The sequence below is a fragment of the Vombatus ursinus genome, unplaced genomic scaffold (genome assembly GCF_900497805.2).
Source record: "Vombatus ursinus unplaced genomic scaffold, bare-nosed wombat genome assembly UNPS02014863.1, whole genome shotgun sequence".
NCBI lineage: Eukaryota > Metazoa > Chordata > Mammalia > Diprotodontia > Vombatidae > Vombatus > Vombatus ursinus.
Window position 1 is genome coordinate 7985423 of NW_020954641.1, and position 18266 is coordinate 8003688.

General features: G+C 41.8%; 1 protein-coding gene across 2 annotated transcripts in view; it reads left to right on the forward strand.

Moving 5' to 3' along the window:
- STK10 (serine/threonine kinase 10) overlaps nt 1–18266 on the forward strand; it is a 129453-nt gene that overhangs the window by 83662 nt on the left and 27525 nt on the right. The window contains exons 8-12 of one of the 2 annotated variants that reach the window (XM_027841968.1): nt 67–195; nt 2041–2622; nt 10973–11103; nt 14651–14774; nt 16082–16261. In XM_027841968.1, coding sequence (XP_027697769.1) covers nt 67–195; nt 2041–2622; nt 10973–11103; nt 14651–14774; nt 16082–16261 — 1146 coding nt within the window. Of the gene's footprint in view, nt 1–66; nt 202–2040; nt 2623–10972; nt 11104–14650; nt 14775–16081; nt 16262–18266 lie in introns of both variants that reach the window. The other variant, XM_027841967.1, reaches the window with a different exon arrangement.

An 18266-nucleotide genomic window follows, 5' to 3' on the forward strand; every position in this document is an offset into this window, starting at 1 on the left:
TGTGTGTGTGTGTGTGTGTGTGTGTGTGTGTGTGTGTGTGTGTGTGTGTGTGTGGTGTTCACTCAGCATCCCTTCGTCAGCAAAATCACCAACAACAAGGCTCTCCGGGAGCTGGTCGCTGAGGCGAAGGCTGAAGTGATGGAGGAAATCGAAGACAATAGGGAGGAAGGAGAAGATGATGACTCAACAGAAACGGTATCTGTAAGTCTGACTGTTTAAAAATAAACAACTACTTCTTGCAAGACTTTTTTTTCTATTTTTTTTTAAAAGGTGAATTGTATGACTTTTAAAAAACCACCCCCAAATAATCATCAGTGGGAAAGGAATGTGTATTCAAGAGAATTTCATCCATGTGCATTTGGGACTAACTCTTATGCTTGTGGATGTGCTGTTTTAACCTCCTCTGTTCTCCATTCCATGGAGAAGGTTCCTCAGTGACTTATTTCCATCCAGCTGGACAGGAAAGCCTCTTTTTGGGGAGGAAAGTATCACTGACCAGATGCTGTTGTGTGTCTTTGTGAGCCAACATGTATGGAGACAAGCTAACCTAAACTGTCAATTCAAGGAGCAGGATTAGGCCTAGGTAGAAGGAGGCTTGCTCTGTAACCTCACAGAATTTGAGAATTGGAAGGGACCTTAGAGGTCATCTCGTCCATATGCCTCATTTAATGCAGTGGGACACAGAGGCTCAGAAAATGAAAGTGATTTGCCCCAATACACACGCAACTACTTAGTGCTACTAAAGGGGCAGGAAAGAAATGGCATAATTAGATAATGGATTGAGTAGGTAGAGGAAAAGATACAGCTAAATGTAAGATTCCTCCCAATTCCCTTGCTTGGAGAAATTGTCAAACTGACTACTTCAGTGGGAAGGCAGAGAGGAATTAGAAATGGAGTCAACAACTCTGTGATAACAAGTTTCTTTTCATTTGACAATAAGATACCGTGGCCATGATCTCTGGTCCATATCACTATCCAGGAATATCGGTTGAGTCAGAAATTCAGTAAGGGATCTTTCTTTTTTAAGGGGTTCTGTGATGCTTCTTTCTGGAAGACATAATCATCCAATAATTTATTGATTTTTCAAGTTCATTCTTGTATATGGGGAATCATTTCATATTCCAGGCAGTCCAATCTCATGTGAAATGAGTCCTGGGAAACTTTTCCCAAGGAGTCATCTTTCTCTAAGGCATCATGGGAGATGTGGATATGTCCTTGTTTCATGAGATATGTTTGTGTGGTGCATATTTGTTAACCCTTCCTTCCAGGAGGCCACATTTTGGCTAAACATACATGTTCTTGGATTCCTAGAAGTGATAACAACTACAATATAGTAATGAAATGACCTAACCAGGGAGTATAACAATGAAATGGACAGCCCTGCCTTGGCCTTGTTGAGGTTCCTTTCTCATTCATTTATTTCTTTGATAAGTATTTTTGAGTATTTACTATGTGCCTAGTGATATATCAAGCGCTAGGGGAGAGGGAGAGAAGGAGAAGACATGAGCCACATTCCCCCCACTATGTTTACCCACAAGCACTACAGAGAGAATGATGATTAGTAATTATTAATTGACCCCACATACTCTAGTCTCAGAGAGAAGTGAGGAAGAGGAGGAAAAGATAGGGGTTCTAGAAAGAAGGGGAAAAAATATAGGAGAATTAGGCTTTGGAGGTTCTGGGCCTTTTTAGATTGCATTGATTTTGGTGGCTACTAACTCTTAAATCTTATTAAAAGGTATAGACATAAGGTCATTGAGGCATCTTTTTTAAAAAATGCAGAGAAGAGGACAGAAAGAAGGCTAGAAAGAAGCACAGACAGGCAGGCAGTTTTGAAAGTTATAGGTTGGATTTGCTTTACCTAAAAAGACAAAAGAACTGTACATTATAGAGATCTGCTGTTCCAAGAACGGTCTTCTTTTTGTGCCCCACTACATATATGGAAATGCATATTTTATTTGGTATTTGTTAAGTTTAGAATAATTTTTTTAAAACTTAAAATATGTAGAAATAATTGGTTTTCTGTTGTTTTCTTAAAAGCCTCCAGGGACGCACACAAGAGACTCTTCAGAAGTGAGCCAATTGAGTTTTGATGGAGAGAAGCTCCCAGAGGTATCAACTCCAGTCACCACTGAGCCCAAAGACAGCCTAGATAAGCCCAGTGACAAGCTTTTGGATGGAGAAATTGCCAGTACCCAGGTAGATGATGGCAACTCCATTCAAACCACAAGCAGTTCTGACCTGCCTGGAAATGAGGACAGCAAAGCTGTATTTACATCTCCAGGGAAATATCGATTCAGTGCCCCACCAGGATTCTTGGATGCCAAAGTTTCAACCATGGAGGAGAAATCTTTTTCCAACCATCAGAGCAATGACGTGGACATTGCTACCAACAAAAGTAATAAGGGAAGTCGAAGCCGGCCCACCAGTAGCATCCTGGAGAACTTAGTGGGTGAAAAGATTGCCAATGGGAGTCTCGAACCTCCTGCTCAAATTCCCCTTGGTAAATCCAAGAGAGACTCAGACTGTGGGAGCCTCTCTGCCTCCGAGAGCATGGATTATAGCATCTCACTCTCCACTGACTTGTCTCTGAACAGGGAGACGGGTTCATTGTCTCTGAAGGTAAGGTTTGAGCTTTGATTGAATCCTGCCTGAGCCAGGCTAATCACACCAGGGAAAATCAGTTTGATGTGGGAAATATGATGATCTCCTGGTTTTGTTCCAGTTCCGTAGGCTTAGAAAATGTATTGATTGTGGTTTGAATTGGCTGACCAGTTTTTTTTTTAAACCCTTGGTTAAACTTGATTTAAATTTAATTTTTAAAAATTTGGTGGTATGGTAGACAAAAGTACCAGATTTGGAATCAGAAAGACCTGAATTTGGGAGCAGCTAGGTGGTACAGTGGATAGAGCACTGACCTTGGAGTCAGGAGGAACTGAGTTCAAATGTGGCCTCAGACACTTATTAGCTGTGTGACCCTGGGCAAGTCACTTAACCCCAATTGCCCCCCCCCCCAAATTTCTTGCTTCAGATAATCTGTGATTATGGGCAAATCACTTAGTCTCTTTCAGTCTCAAGTTTCCTCTTCTGTAATAATGGGGATAATAATAGTCATGTGGATCAAATGAGATAATATATGTTGAGTGTCTTGCAAATCCTTTAAATGCTACTTACTATTGTTGTTGTTGTTATTACATTCATATAATTGTACTTTTGGGATCCTGTTCTGGATTTTTGTTCCTAGTTTGGTTTAAGATCCCAGTATAACCCAGAGGGAGGTAAAAGCCTTCTCATTGTTTACTTGCAGGGTCTAATTCCAAGAGCCTAATAGGTGGCTCACTTTGTCACTAGTCGTTTTCCTTAATGAACAATTAAATTCAGTTCAAGAAGCATTTATCAGGTGTCTATTGTGTGCCAGTATTATGCTAGGTGCCAGCACTACAAAGATAAAAAGCAAAATAGTCTGTGTCTTCAAGAAGCTTACCTTCTACTGGGTAGAAGAAGGTAAAATGTGACAGGCAGCTAGGTGGGTTTGGAGTCAGGAACACTCATCTTCTGAGTTTAAATCTGGCCTCAGATTTAAATCTGGCTGTGTGACCCATGGCAAGTCATTTAACCCTGTTTGCCTCAGTTTCCCCATCTGTAAAATGAGCTAGAGAAGGAAATGGCAAACCACTCCAACATCTTTGCCAAGAAAACTTCAAGTAGAATCTTGAAGAGTCCAATATGACTAAAATAACTGAACAAGAAATAGAAAGATTCACAATACCTGGCAGTAATAATAATAATAGTAATAACTAGAATTTATATAATGCTTTATGGTTTGTAAGATACTTTACAAATATTATCTCATTGTATACTCACAATGACTCTAGGGAGTAGGGGCTATTATTATATCCATTTCATTAATAAGGTAAACAAATTGAGGTAAACAAAGGTTAAGTGACTTGCCTAGGGTTACACTGCTTATAAATATATGAGATTAGAGTTGAACTCAGGTCTTCTTTACTCCAGGTCCAGCATTCCATCTATGCACCCCCTGTTGCCTCTTACTTGGTGTCAGAACACCTATGTTCAAGTCCCAGCTCTTCCACTCATTAGCTGTGGGACCTTGGGAAAGTCACATAACCCCTCTGGGCAAGAGGTTCTTATCTCTAAAATGAGGACAATATCCATACTCACTGTTTTGTAAATTGTAAATATATAAGCATTAGGTGGGTTTTTTCTATAATTAGCAAAAGAAAAGAAAAAAGCCTTCCCTAACTTCTAGTGATTCCAGAGCCTTCCCTTTAATTATCTCTTTATCTTGTATGTAGCTTGCTTTGTAGATATTTGTTTCCACGTGGTCTCTCCCTCTTTCCTCCTCATTTAGATTGTAGTCTCTTTAAGGGCAGGGATTATCTTTTGCCTCATTTTGTATCCTAGGCACTTTAGCTATGCCTGGCACTAGTAGGTGCTTAATAAATATTTATTGAATTGAATCGAAAAGACTACCCTCTGTGAGAAAGCTCCCTCTACCCTAGATCTGTGGCTACTCCAACTTTTGTCTTACAGAATAGCTTGGGGGCACTCAAAGGATAAGGGACTTGCTCAGGGTCACATAGCCTATGCATATGAGAGGCAAAACTTGAATCCAGGTTTTCCTAACTCCAAGGGCAACTCTCTGACCCTCAGTGTCTTGATTAGTATTATTACTTTAGCAAAAGTATATATTAGCTCGTTACTACAAGTGGTATACCCATCTCCTTGAAGGTGAGTGGACAGCAAGCAATACCAAGTCTAATACTAAGAGCTAGCATTAATATAATGCTTTAAGGTAGTCAAAGAACTTTATTCACACACACAAATATACACACAGATACAGTATATATAAATTGATCCTCACAACAACCTATGAGGTAGATATTGTTTGGCCATTTTACAGATGTGGCAGCTGAGGCTTAGAGAGTATCTAGCCCAAGATTATGTCATCTAGTGAGCATCTGAGATTGGATTTGAAACAGGTCTTCCTGATCTCAAGTCCAGTGCCCTATCCCCTACACCATTCTGCCACATACTAAATGATAGAAACACATCTTTTGCCATGTTCCTCTGAGGAATATTTAAAAACATTCCTTTCCAGGCCATGGCTTCAGTCATTCAGGCACCCTATACTTGCCACTGCTAAACTTGGCAAATGACATTAGCACAGACCACTTTGAGGTTTGCAGTACATTACAAAGCGGAGAGCCCTCGATATCAGAGAGAGGTTCAGTGTCTGTGCCTGTACTTGTACGTAATCAAACTCAGTCTTTCCTCTTTTCCTTTTATCTTAGACATTTATTGTTTTGTAGGGAAAGAAAGGATAACTTCTGTATGTATGGATATGGGCCTTTACGGGGTGCCAGCAAAGTTGAACCAGGAAGGTCTTGTCAAGATTAATGAGGTCTTTCAAATCTAAGAGGAAAGAAACCATTGGCCAGAGGCATCCCTAAAGATTATTTGGTGCATGTGTGTATGTGTTTGGGTGTGTTTGTTTTCAAACAACATCCTTCCTTTGTTCAGTTTTTGAAAGCTTAGCTTAGTTTTGTTTGTTTCTCTGTGTTTTTTTGCTTGTTTCCTTTTTTTGATTCAATATGGTAGCATTTTATTTGGCAAGAGAAAAAGAGAAAAGGAAGCATTGTACAAAAGAGGAAGAGGTAGAATTAGTAACAGGGAAAAAGGGGAATTCCAGGGTCATCCAGGGAAGAAGACACCTGATGAGACCTGATGAGGCAGGAGCGGTGGGTAGACCAAAAAAGGACACAGGCGAAATGAAGTGGACCCAAGTATGGAAGCAGACCCTAGATTTTGACTTGGAAGGGACCTTAGTGGTCATTTAGTCCAGAGGTACCAAAATCATGGGCCTGCTCTGCACTCTTTCAGTTCTGGGAGCAAAACTCCCAAGTGCAACCAAACCAGTATGAAAATTGGGAAATGTTTAACAACAACAGCAACAACACAAACAACAGCAAATACAATACAGATAATGTCAATTTGTGGTTTTCTAAGTCTATATGCAGCTGCAGGGGATCTGCTTCTATGTAAGGTGGACACCCGTGATTTAGTCCATCCCCATCACTGAACAGAAGAAGAAACTAAGTCCTAGAAAGGTGAAGTAATTTACCCAAAGTCACCGACGTAGTAAGCAGAGCTGAGCTTTGAAAGCAAGGCCTCCAATTTCATATCCAAGCCTTTCCACCACACCATTCACAGTTGAATTTGGGAAATGTGTTTACAGTGGAAGGCAAGTTTGAGTGTAGGACAGAACTGTCACCAACAGTCTAACACTTACAGTCGCAGGTCATTGCCATCCAATTAAACAACTAGTTATTAAGGTAGTATGGTAAGGTGGTCAGTATTAAGAAGACCTGGATTCATATCTCCTGCAGACACTAGCTATGTGGACTAAAGCAAGTCACTTGACTACTTTCCATCTTAATTTCTTTCTTTTAAAAATAAATTTCTGGGGGGCAGCTAGGTGGTGCAGTAGATAGAGCACTGGCCCTGAAGTCTGGAGGACCTGAGTTCAAATCCGGCTTCAGACCAAACACGTGACACTTAATAGCTGTGTGACCCTGGGCAAGTCACTTGACCCCAACTGCCAATAAATAAATAAATAAATGAATGAATGAATAAATAAATAAATAAATTTCTGCTGAGAATCTCTTGTTTTATATATCATTTGACTTTGTCCCAGGATCTCTCCTACTTCCCTTCTCAGAGAGTCATCCCTTACAACAAATAATATTTTTTAAAGAAAAGGAAAGAGGAAAAGGGAAAAAAAATCAGCAAAACTGATCAATACATTGAAAAATTCTGAAAATATCTGTAATGTTCATTGCTTTGATTGATTGATTGGTTGATTGATTGATGATGGATAGGACTTTCACTGACACTTGGATGTTGGCCCTTGATTAAGGGCCCAGAGAGTCTGCAGTGCAGGATTTAGAGTCAGAGATTCCAAATTCAAATTTCTTCTCTGCCATGGCACCTTCATGACATTGTTGAAGTCATTGAACTTCAGTTTTTTCACCTGTAAAATGAGGAAGGTTACACTAGATGACATTTGAGGTCCCTGCTATCTTGAGATCCATGATTTTCCTTTAAAGGTGCTCTTCCCATCCTCTTTTCCCCTTCCCATGATGCATCTTCTCCTTTGTTGGAGTGTCTACTCTTGTAAAACTTGTCAGTCTCTTTGGTTACCTTGACCTTGAAAATGTCTCTGGAACTAAATTCTGGAATCTGGTTCAGAACTCTGAGACTTGGGCAGAATTTCCTGACTTGACTTCTAGGCATTTAGCCAACAGTCTTTTTACATTATAGTGAAGGCCATGTGGTGTATTCTCATGATTAACTTATACATAAACCAGATACAATGAGAAGGAAAACATAATTCTCTGTCTGCTCTTTCATCCTCCTTTGAGGGATGTTTCTGATCCCATTGATGGGGGTTGGGAAGAAATTAGAAGAGAAATGGGTTTGCTTCTTAGATTTCCAAAAAGACAAACTAATGTTTCTGGGCTTGAGGAAACAAGAACTTTTATTTATAGTTAACCTTTGATTACTAGATCATTCTAAGAGGAGCAGTAGTACAAATAAACCAGAACCACAGATAATATAAAAGCCATTTGGATTTAGCCTTGGAGTGTATTCAGAGGCTTCTTACGGGTAGTCAATTTACCAGCCTCATTCCATTTGGCATAAATTAGGTAATAATGACTTTGCATTCCCAGAGTCCACACTTGCTAGGTAGTATAGGAAAAGAGCTGAGTGTGCCAAATGGTGAGGATGAAGTAAAAAGTGGATAATCCACATGTGGTTAATTGAATGAGAACTGAAATTGCTTCCACTGGCAACTGCCTGCTGGGATGCTGCATTGTGTCAGAGTGGAGGGAGCAGCACAGAACCATCAGGCTGTTCTCCCTTTCAGGTTGAGCCTGCAGTGATTTTCTTTCTTCTTTCTGGAAGGTAGGAGCATTGACTAGAGTAGCAAATGGTTGACCTCATTCCCTTTCTCCATCATTTCCTATATTGACACATACTTGATCTGGCTTCTAAGCTACTGTTTACCCTAGGTCAAGCAATTGAAAAAGTCTTTAGACCAGAAGTATAGAGGTTGGGAGGGAGTCTATACTCAGGGGTACATAAAAACTTGAGGGGCCTCATATCTCCTCTCCAATTCATCTTCTGCCTCCTGGCCAAAATAATCTTCCTAAAGCACACAACTGACCACAACACTGCCTTTTTCAAGAATCTTCAGTGCTGAAACACACAATCCAAAGCTTAGCATTAATCACATTTATCATAATCTGGCTCCACCTTATCTTTCTAGACTTACTTCCTATACTTCCGTTCACACATTCTGTATTTCAGCCAAACTAGTCTAACTTATTGTTTCCCCAACTTGTCATTCCATCTCCCCTTCTTTATGCTTTTCCATAAGTGATCACCCCTGCCTGGAATGCACTCCCTCATAGGTCTCTTCTCTTCCTTCAAGATTCAGCTCAAATGCCACCTTCCTGAATAGGACCTTCTTTATGCCTTGGCTGTTTGTGTTCTCTCTCTCTTCTTGTTGTCTTGTATTCATTTATCTGAGCACTCCTAGTATCCTTTAATTAGAATGTAAGCTCCTTGAAAGCTGGTTGTTTGTCTCTAGGTATCTTCAGCACCTAGCACTATGCTTTGCAAAATTGAATGGATGGGGCAAGCACAGATTTTTCTACCAAATTCCAACATATTAGAATCAGGGAACCATCCCTATTTCCTTAAAAATCTTAAGTTCAAGAAAAATAGAAAAAAATATTACTTCACATGGCATGTAGCAAATTTATATCCTATGGCCAAAGTCCCATGTGCTGTAAGAAGCCTTTCTCAGCCCTCTTTTATGTTAGTTCCTTCCCTCTGAGACCACCTGAAATTTATGCTGTGTAGATCTTATTTGTACATAGTTGTTTGCATACTGTATCCTCCATTAGACTGTGAGCTCCTCGAAAGCATGAACTGATTTTTGCCTTTTTTTGTATCCTTAGCGCAGTAGCTGGTATATAGCAGGTACTTAATAAATGCTAGTTGACTGGAAATATAAATACCTTTTTGAAAAATTTAAAATCATAGATGACATCTATGATCAACAACCAATTGAGTAGCACTGGCTATATGCTGGGAATACAGAAGTAGTATCAGACACTGCTGGACCCTGCCTTCAAAAGCTTACAATTTATATGAATAAACAAGATTAAAACAATGAAATCATCACCAAACATTGCTCTCATTAATGTGGGTATTCCTTCCAATGGTATAGATCATAGCCCTTCCAAGCCTGCTCCTTTTGTGTGTCTCTCGACCAAATGTTCCTTTTGGTTCACTTTAGAGAAATTAGTCCACCCACCCTGCTGGGGATGGGGACAGAGTTTCCTTCCCTGTTTTGTGAGTATACTAGTGAAGTATGTTGGTTCTCATTAGTTATCCCTTACTTTTGGTGATAACCCACTAAATAATACAAGCCATTATATAACTGTGTGGAATTATGTCCAGGCCCTGGACCCTAATGAGGGTTTAGAATAGTCAAGGAAGAATATATGGACATGGTGACCTGATTTTAAGAAAAGAAAAACCACTTTTTTTTTTTTGAAGCTTCACAGAGGGGGTACCTTTTATTAAACTGTTTGTCCTAATTTTTGGTTTGAAAAATAAGGTCAGCATGTTCATGGACCATGTGGGACTTGAGCTGGATCCTAAAGGATGGATAACAGGTTAGGGATACTTATGGCATGGAAGAATCAATGAGCACTGTTTGCTTCTTCTTCTTCTTAAATTAAGAGGTGAGATCCTCAGTTGAAAGAGATCAGTAGTGTGAAGAGAGAAGAGATTGGAATAGCTTCTATGAGGAGTGATTTAGGGAATCCAATTGTTGTTGAGTCACTTCAGTTGTGGCTGACTGTCTATGACCCCATTTAGGGTTTTCTAGGTAAAGATGCTAGATGAGAAAACTGAGGCCAACAGGGTTAAATGACTTGCCTAAGGGTCGTACAGCTGGTAAGATTTGATTAGAGCTAGATTAGATTAGATCTGATTAGAGCTAGAGTTTCTATGTTGGGTTGCACTGGAAAATGAAATTGGAGAGCCAGGGTAGGGTCAGATCATGGTGGGTCCAGAAACCCATGGAGAAAGGGCTAAACATGATATAGTGGGCAATAAAGCATCACTATAGTCTCTTCAGCAAAGGAGTGGTATGATGAAAGATTGTGCCATTAGCCTGCTATTGGTTTGCCAAGTAGATTAGAAAAAAGAGAGACTATAGTCAAGAAGGTTGTTGCTTTAATCCAGATGATGATGTGGTATAAATGGAAAGAGCATTGGACTTGGGTCTTACATATTAGCTGAGTGGCCTTGGACAAGTCACTTCATTTCTCTGAGCCTCAGCTTCCTCATCTGTAAAGTGACAAGGTTGGACTAGATGAATTTCCAGGACTAAGATCTGTGACTTTGTTCACATTCTGGGGCAGCCCAGAGTGGGGGACAGAGCATGGAATAGGATGGTGGCAATAAAATTGGAAAGAAAGAGAACAAGACAGGACACCTTTCAAAGGCAGAATCAAATAGGCTTGGTGACAAAATAGGCATAAGTACTAGAAGAAAGGAAATGGACAGAAAATCAGGTTTTAAACCTGAGTTGTCAAGGCAAACTAGGAATATTTGTGGAGGACAGAGCATCTCTTAACTTTTGAAGTTAACATTCAGGAAGAGAACTATGACCTTAAAAATGATTTCTTTGTGTCCATGTAAGCGATGGAATACTGAGTTGGCCGAAAAATGAGTCCGTTCACCACAAGTCAATAAGCACTTATTCTGTGAATAAAAAGTGTAAGGGTTTGTGTTAGGGATTTAGGATATGGTTCTTTTATTCTTAGTTGAATTTGTAAGTTTTACCTTTCATTCTTTCTTTGGCCAGGAATCCAGGTTGCACAACAAAACCCTGAAGCGCACCCGAAAGTTTGTTGTGGATGGCGTGGAGGTGAGCATCACCACGTCCAAGATCATCAGTGAAGATGAGAAGAAAGATGAAGAGATGAGGTTTCTCAGGCAAGCAGACAACGTTTTTTAAATTGGAGCAGCAGCCATGGAGCGTAGTTGGATTATTTCTTCTTTAGAGAGAAAGGATTGGGATGAGGATGGGGAAATTTGGGCTGCCTTCTAAAATAAAGTCACCCCACAGATTAGCTTCTCAGATCAGACTGAGAAGAGGCAGTGTCAGGGGCCTGGGCTCAAAACCTGTCTTACACACTTTCTACCTGTGTGATGCTGGATAGTTCTTTTAACCTCTTTTAACCTTCGTTTCATTATTTATAAAATCAGGATAATTATTTACCTACCTCACAGGGTTTCTGTGAACACCAAGTGAGAAAATGTATGTAAAAAAGGGAAAGGGTACAAACACTTATTAAAGTGCCTCCGAGGTGCCAGGCACTATGCTAATTGCTTTATATTATCCCATTTAATCCTCACAACAGCCCTGGGACGTAAGTGTTATTATCTTCATTTTGCAGTTGATAAAACTGAGGCAGACACAAATGACTCGTCCAGGGCCTCACAACTAGTAAATATCCGAGGCCAGATCTGAACTCAAATTTTTCTGACTCCAGGCCTGGTACTCTGTCTACTGTACCACCTAGCTGCCAAAAAGTGCTTTGTAAATCTTAGAGCACTATGTAAATGTGAGCTATTATTGTTATCAGCAGTAATAATAACCATGAAGAGAATTTTTTTTGAGTGACATTATAGAGACAGAATGATGAGCCTTGGTAATGGATCAAATATGGGGGATAAAGAATCAAAGAGGACTTTGGGGTTTGAAGCTTAGGTGACTAGAAGAATGACAGAACCATCAGCAGAAACAGGGAAGTGGGGAGAACATAGTTTGGGATGGAAAGAGGGTAGGTCAGCTTTAGACATGCTGAATTTGGGAAGTCAGTGGGGCATCCAGCTAGAGGTTTTTGTAGGCTATAGGAAAAATGGACCTGCTTCTGGGGGGGAGAGGAAGAGGAGGAGGAGCTGACATTGAAATAATGTTGGAGGTTTGCAAAGCACTTTACCTGTGGTGTCTCCTTTGATTCTTTCCCAAACCCTGCAAAGTAGGTACTATTATCATTCCCATTTTACAGATAAAGAAATTGAAGCTCTGAGAGGGCAAATGGTTTGTCTATATCTACACAGTTGGTAACTGTCAGAGAGAGAATTCAAATTTAGGTCTCTCCTGAGTCCAAATCCCTCACTTTTTCCACTAAGGAGGGGTTAGGGTTGGTTTTGGAGAGAGATTTAGAAGTCTTCCATCTGGTGGTGATCCTTGAAGTTCAGGGAGTGGAAGTGATCACTCAGAAAAAATCGAAGAGAGCCTAGTCAAGAGCCTTTCGGCAAGGGGATGGTGAGAGTGTGCCTCTGCTCAGTGGGGGAAAAGGAAGAAGGTATACTGCAGTTTAAATAAATACAAGACTCATTTCAAAGACAAATTTAACTGTGTATGTCAGCGTTCTCCCTCAGCTATAGAGACTTGGGAGTTAATTCTGGATAGATATCTGCTTCCCTGTGAAAACCTCCTGGTGTCCCACCTACTAGGCAAAGCCTTCTTTGGATTAGGCTGTTTTCTGTTCAGCTGGTCCCTTGGGATGGGCTCAGGCTCTGTAGGGAGAAAGAAACACCTTCTCAGTAGTACTTTAAAGAGCTCAATTTATTCTATATCCCCTGTTAATGTTACCTCCACCCAAAAGTAGCTCAGGTTTCATAAGCTGGAATTTTAGCTCTGTGATGTCTTATTTAGTGAGTGCCCTTTGGCCTCAGGACTGGGCTGAGCTCCTCTGCATGAACAGAGAAGTTGTGTTCTGCTCAGGTAGTATAGATGAGATTTCACTGAGGTGAAGAGCAGGGCACTTGTTAAGAAGGAGTCCTTTTTCTTTCTTTCTTTCTTTCTTTCTTTTTTTTTCTGCTTACTTGTGGTCTGTGAGGTTGAATTTCCCTTAAATTATGAAGGGCATTGAGTAGCTAGGGTCTGAGGCAGAGCTGAGAGAGGGAGAGAGGGAGAGAGGGGGGAGAGAGTGAGAGAGAAAGAGAGAGAGAGAGAAGAGGAGAGGAGAGGAGAGAGAGAGAGGGGGAGGGAGAGAGAGAGAGAGAGGGAGAGAGGGGGGAGAGGGAGAGGGAGAGGAGAGAGAAAGATTGAGGTAGGGAGAGAGGGAGGGGGAAAGGGGGGGAGAGGGAGAGAGAGAGGGAGGGGAGAGAGAGAGGGAGGGGGAGGGGGGGAGAGGGAAAGAGAGAGAAAAGAAGAGGAGGGGAGGGGAAAGAGGGAGAGGGGGAGTCAGTCTCCTGTGACATTTGGGTGCCTGTAGCTGTAATGCTGGTGGTCAGTACTTGTCTTGAAATGTGGCTAAACCCTTCTTAGCTTCCCCCATTAAGTGTTCTTTCCAATGCCAGGACCCTGAACAGTATGATATTGCTGTTGTTTTAAAGACAGAGATATAGAGATACTTCTGGATTTCTCATCTCTAGTCTTTTAGATTCATTGCCTTTCATCCGTTCTTCCAAAAACATCATGCCCATCCTCCTGTAGGGAAGTTAGGTTAGGTGACATTGGTATCTTGCCTTTCCTGCTTTTGGGCCATCATACGTTCCTCCTCCTAGACAGAGGAGAAGCTTGGCATCTAGACTCAAGTGGCAAGCTTGGTGAGTCCAGAAATTCTAGAACCTGCCTTTGAAAGTTACATGGAGATTTGAGATGGGTTAAGTATGGGGTATCTTCTCAGCCACTGGTTGGAAGGCATTCTGAGGTTAGTTAACATTATAAATTACAGAGCCTTGGGATATGGAAAAAGGAGATTGGAACTTTTAGGTAAATCCTGTAGGCTGAATTAACTTGGTGAGACCAACTGAGGCATTGTGAGGAGGAGAGATTCTGATTAAGTCTTTGTGAGAGCTTATCAGGATTTAAGGATTAATAAAACATTTCCCTTGAGGGAGTTAACCTGCTTCTAATTCAGTCAGCTTTATTCAATTACCAAGAAATGCCCCTTACAAAGCAGATGCCTTTAACAGGATTCCCAGAATCATAGAATAGTGAAGCAGAAAATGAGCTTGGAGATCCCATTTACTTGCACCTTCTATGTTCATTTTAAAAGTAAGGAGTCACGTTCAGAGAGGTAAGGTCACTTTAGTGGCAGAGCTGACCCTCAGATTTTCCCACCCCACATCCGTTGTTCTTTCTACCACACCAGGCTTTCAATGCCCTATGTAATGCAGTTTCTGCATCTTACCATGTTAGTTCAGGCTTTCCCTGTGTGTGAAAAATACTTCACCTACAATGCTTGCCCCACATAGGGCCAATTGGATGATTTTGGTTGCCATGCTTAGCACAGTGCTTAGCATAGTAAGTACTTAATAAATGCCTCCTTTCTCCCTCCTTTTCTTCCCTGTCTTCTTCCCACCTTTCTTTTCTCCCTCCCTCCTTTCTTCCCCTACTTTCTCCCTCCTTCTCTCTTTCTTCTTCCCTCCCCTCCTCCTTCCTGTCTTCCTTTCCTCCTTTCCTCTCTTTTCCTTTCCTTTCTTTCCCTTCCTCTTCTCCTTCTTTCCTGTTTCAACCCTTCAGGCGCCAAGAGCTCCGAGAGTTGCGTCTGCTCCAGAAGGAGGAGCACCGTAACCAGACCCAGCTGACCAGCAAACATGAGCTGCAGCTGGATCAGATGCAGAGACGCTTTGAGCAAGAAATAAATGTGAGTGGGGAAAGGGTTCACTAACTTTATCTTTTCTTAGAAACAGCCCAATTGAAAAAACTGATAGGACAGCCCAGAGCATGAAAGCAGCATTTCCTGGACCACTGCAGGCACCTGGAGAACATTAACCTTTGGTCTGAAAAGAAGAGAAGGTCACATTAGACCAAATATGATCATCTACAGTGATACCAGCACTGTGACACATGAACAGTCTCTTCAAATGTATTGTTATACCAGTATTTTTCCAGCATGTATGCCTCTCTTCTGTGTCCCATTCTCAGCTAATTCCTCCACCTCCTCCTCCCTCTCTTCATCCCCCTCTCCTCCCTTTCCCCTCTGCTCCTTCTTTCTCTCCCCCCTCTCTCCCTCCCTTCCTTTCTCCCCTCCCTCTGTCCCTCCTCTGTCCTCCTCTGTCCCCCTCTTCCCTCCCTCCCTTCTTTTCCCCCGCCCCTTCTCCATGTACATACATGTACACACATATTTAATGAATGAATAACTGAAAGAAAAGCATTTATTCTCAGAAATAATGCCTTATTTGATAAGGGTATGACTTTCCCCAGGGATATTTGTATTTGAATAGGAAGCTCTTGGCAAAAGTTTTCTAGACTGAAAGGATCATGGGAGTATAGATTTACAGCTGGAAGTCACCATATAGGTCATCCAGGCCAACCCTGTAATTTTACAAATGAAGAAAAAGAGGCCCAGAGAGGTTAAGCTTAAGGTCAACACAGGTTGTAAGAAGCAAAGGTGGAATTTAACCCAGTCCTCTGATTCCAGGTATGAGGTTCTTTCCACTACACCGTTTTTGATGGACAAAAATAGAGCTGATAATCTAGTGGCTGTTCCCATCAGAGGCGTGGCTGGAATGACCCCTCCTCCTGACAGGCCCCAGTATGAGGATGCTGATTGTTCCTCCCAGGGATACTTGCCCTTCTTTATGGGTTTAAACTTTGTATGAGGGAGTAAATAAAGGAAGCCTTGGCCTACCACCCTGGAAACATTGTTGACTTCTCTTTTAGTCTTGTCCCTTTCCTGCTGAAAATGGAAACCAATGCCAGCCCTCCCCTTTCCTCTTTTGGGGTTGATGAGGACAGAAGCCAGGAGAGGGGTCAGGGCTGTGCTGGAACACAGCCCGGGAGAACTGGGAAGGCTGACTTCTTGAACCATGAGTGTTTCCTGGAGAGAGAACCATGACTTGAACCCAGGTCTAAGTCAGCATAGCTTATAAGGCTCTCGCCTCTGCCTGTTACAAAGTGGTCAGAAGAGTCTGGTAAACTGTGAGATTGTCCTTGTCTCTCTCTGCCCAGGCCAAGAAGAAATTCTATGACACAGAACTGGAGAATCTGGAGCGGCAGCAGAAACAGCAGGTTGAGAAGATGGAGCAGGACCACTCACTCCGCCGGCGGGAGGAGGCGAAGAGGATCCGGACTGAGCAGGAGCGGGAGTACGCTAAGTTCCAGGAGCAGCTCAAGATGAAGAAGAAGGAGGTAGAGTCAGGGGCAGATTCCTGGTCCTAGTTCAGGCCTCCCAGGTATACGTGGCAGCCTTCAGATTGCTGACTTACCTGTTCTCTCGCCCCCTACCTCCTTCAGACATGCCACAAGGCTGAATCTAGTGGAGAAGGGGTGCTCCTTTGGGTTTTGAATGGTTTTTGGGTTTGGGATTTGAATGGATTTTGGGAATGGGTTTTGAAGGGTGAAAGGTTCTCAAGTCTTAAGTTGTGGGGATGAGATGGGGAGTAATTGCTGGTCCAGAGGGGGATGCACATGGTGGATAGAGTGTTGGGCCTGGAGTAGGGAAGACCTGAATTAAAATCCAGGCTCATATATTTCTTAGCTGTGTAACTCTGGGCAAGTCACTTAACCTCTGTCTGCCTTAGTTTCCTCAACTATAAAAATGGGGATAACAACAATAGTATCTACCTTTCAGGTTTGTGGTGAGGATCAAATGAAATTATATTTATAAAAAGCACATAGCACAGTGGTTGGTACATAGTAGACACTCTATTAATGCTTATGCCTTTCCCTTCTCCTTTGCTTCCCTTCGATTCAGTGCCATATTGGCCTCACCTTAGTCATACTGCTGAGATGAAGAAAGATGGGTCAGGATTATAGAGGCTATGTAATATTGTGTAAAAAACCCTGGATTTGGAGTTAAGAGGATCTATATTCAAATCCCACCACTGTGACCTTATGTTAACTCTCTGGGTCTCAGTTTCCTCATTGTAAAATGAGTGGGCTAGACTCGATGACCACTTAAGGTCCCTTCCAACTTTAGTTCTGTGGTCTCTGGATCCTGAGCCAGATGACTTTATGCGAATCTTGACCACATTCAATTTCAGAAGCCCCTATGGTAAAGAATGGATGAGCAACAAGGATTGATCCAAGATGGCAGGTGATCCCTTACATTAAAACAAGTTCTTCTCCAGCCTTTTTTCTTACTAGACCCTTTTGGGAATCCGTCTGATTCTGCCATGCACCATAAATCCCCAGCTTCTGCAGAAGCAGAGATTGGAAACAGACTGGAGTGGTTACCTAGTATGGACACTCCTTCAACAGGGTAGAAAGTCAGCAAGAATAATAAACTTAAAATAAAATAAACTTAAAATAAAACTTAAAGAATAAAAAATAAAAATAGTCATCTTCTTAATGGCACCTCTCTTCAGATCTCAGGGTAGGGATTCTTAGCCTGAGATCTACAGAACCCTTGAATAGATTTCACAGGGTCTGGATACTTGAATGAGAAAAATAAATTACATCTTTATGTTCATTAACCCGTAGCTAAAGTTTAGCAATTCCTTCGATTATGAATGCAGGCAGAAAAACATTATTTGAAAAGAGGACCACAAGCTTCACCAGACTGCTAAAGAGGTTTGTGACACAGAAAAAGCTGAGAACCCACGCATTAGGCACCGTTCTTTTTCATATTGAGGTGGACAAAGGTAAACAGATGCTGAAGTCTTGGATAAAGAAAGCTGCTATTTTCTGAGAACCCAAGTTGTCTGAATATGAGATAAGGCAACATGGTAGAATAAACTCTGGTGGTTCTCTTTTACCTCCAGGATCAAATATAACTCCTTTGTTTGGCCTTCAAAGCCCTTTGCACTTGGCCCCTTCCTCCAGTCTTCTTTCACTGTCCTTCCTTCCATGGACTCTGTGATCCAGCCACACCGGTGTCCTCTCTGTTCCTCACACACTTCACTCCATCCTGGATTCCTGTGCCTTTTTGTTGGGGATTCTCCATGCCTGGAATGCTCTCCCTTCTCATCTCCCTTCTGGTTCCCACAGCTTCCTGGATTCCTTCAAGTCTCAGCTGAAACCCCACCTTCTTCCCAACCCTTCTCTCTGCCTGTGCCTTCCCTCAGAGAGTGCCTCCATATACCCTGTATTTATCAAGTATGTAGCTAGTTGTTTGCATATTGTCTCCCCCATTAGAATGCAAGATCTTTGAAGGCAGGGGCTGTTTTGGTCCTTCTTTGTATGCCCAGCACTT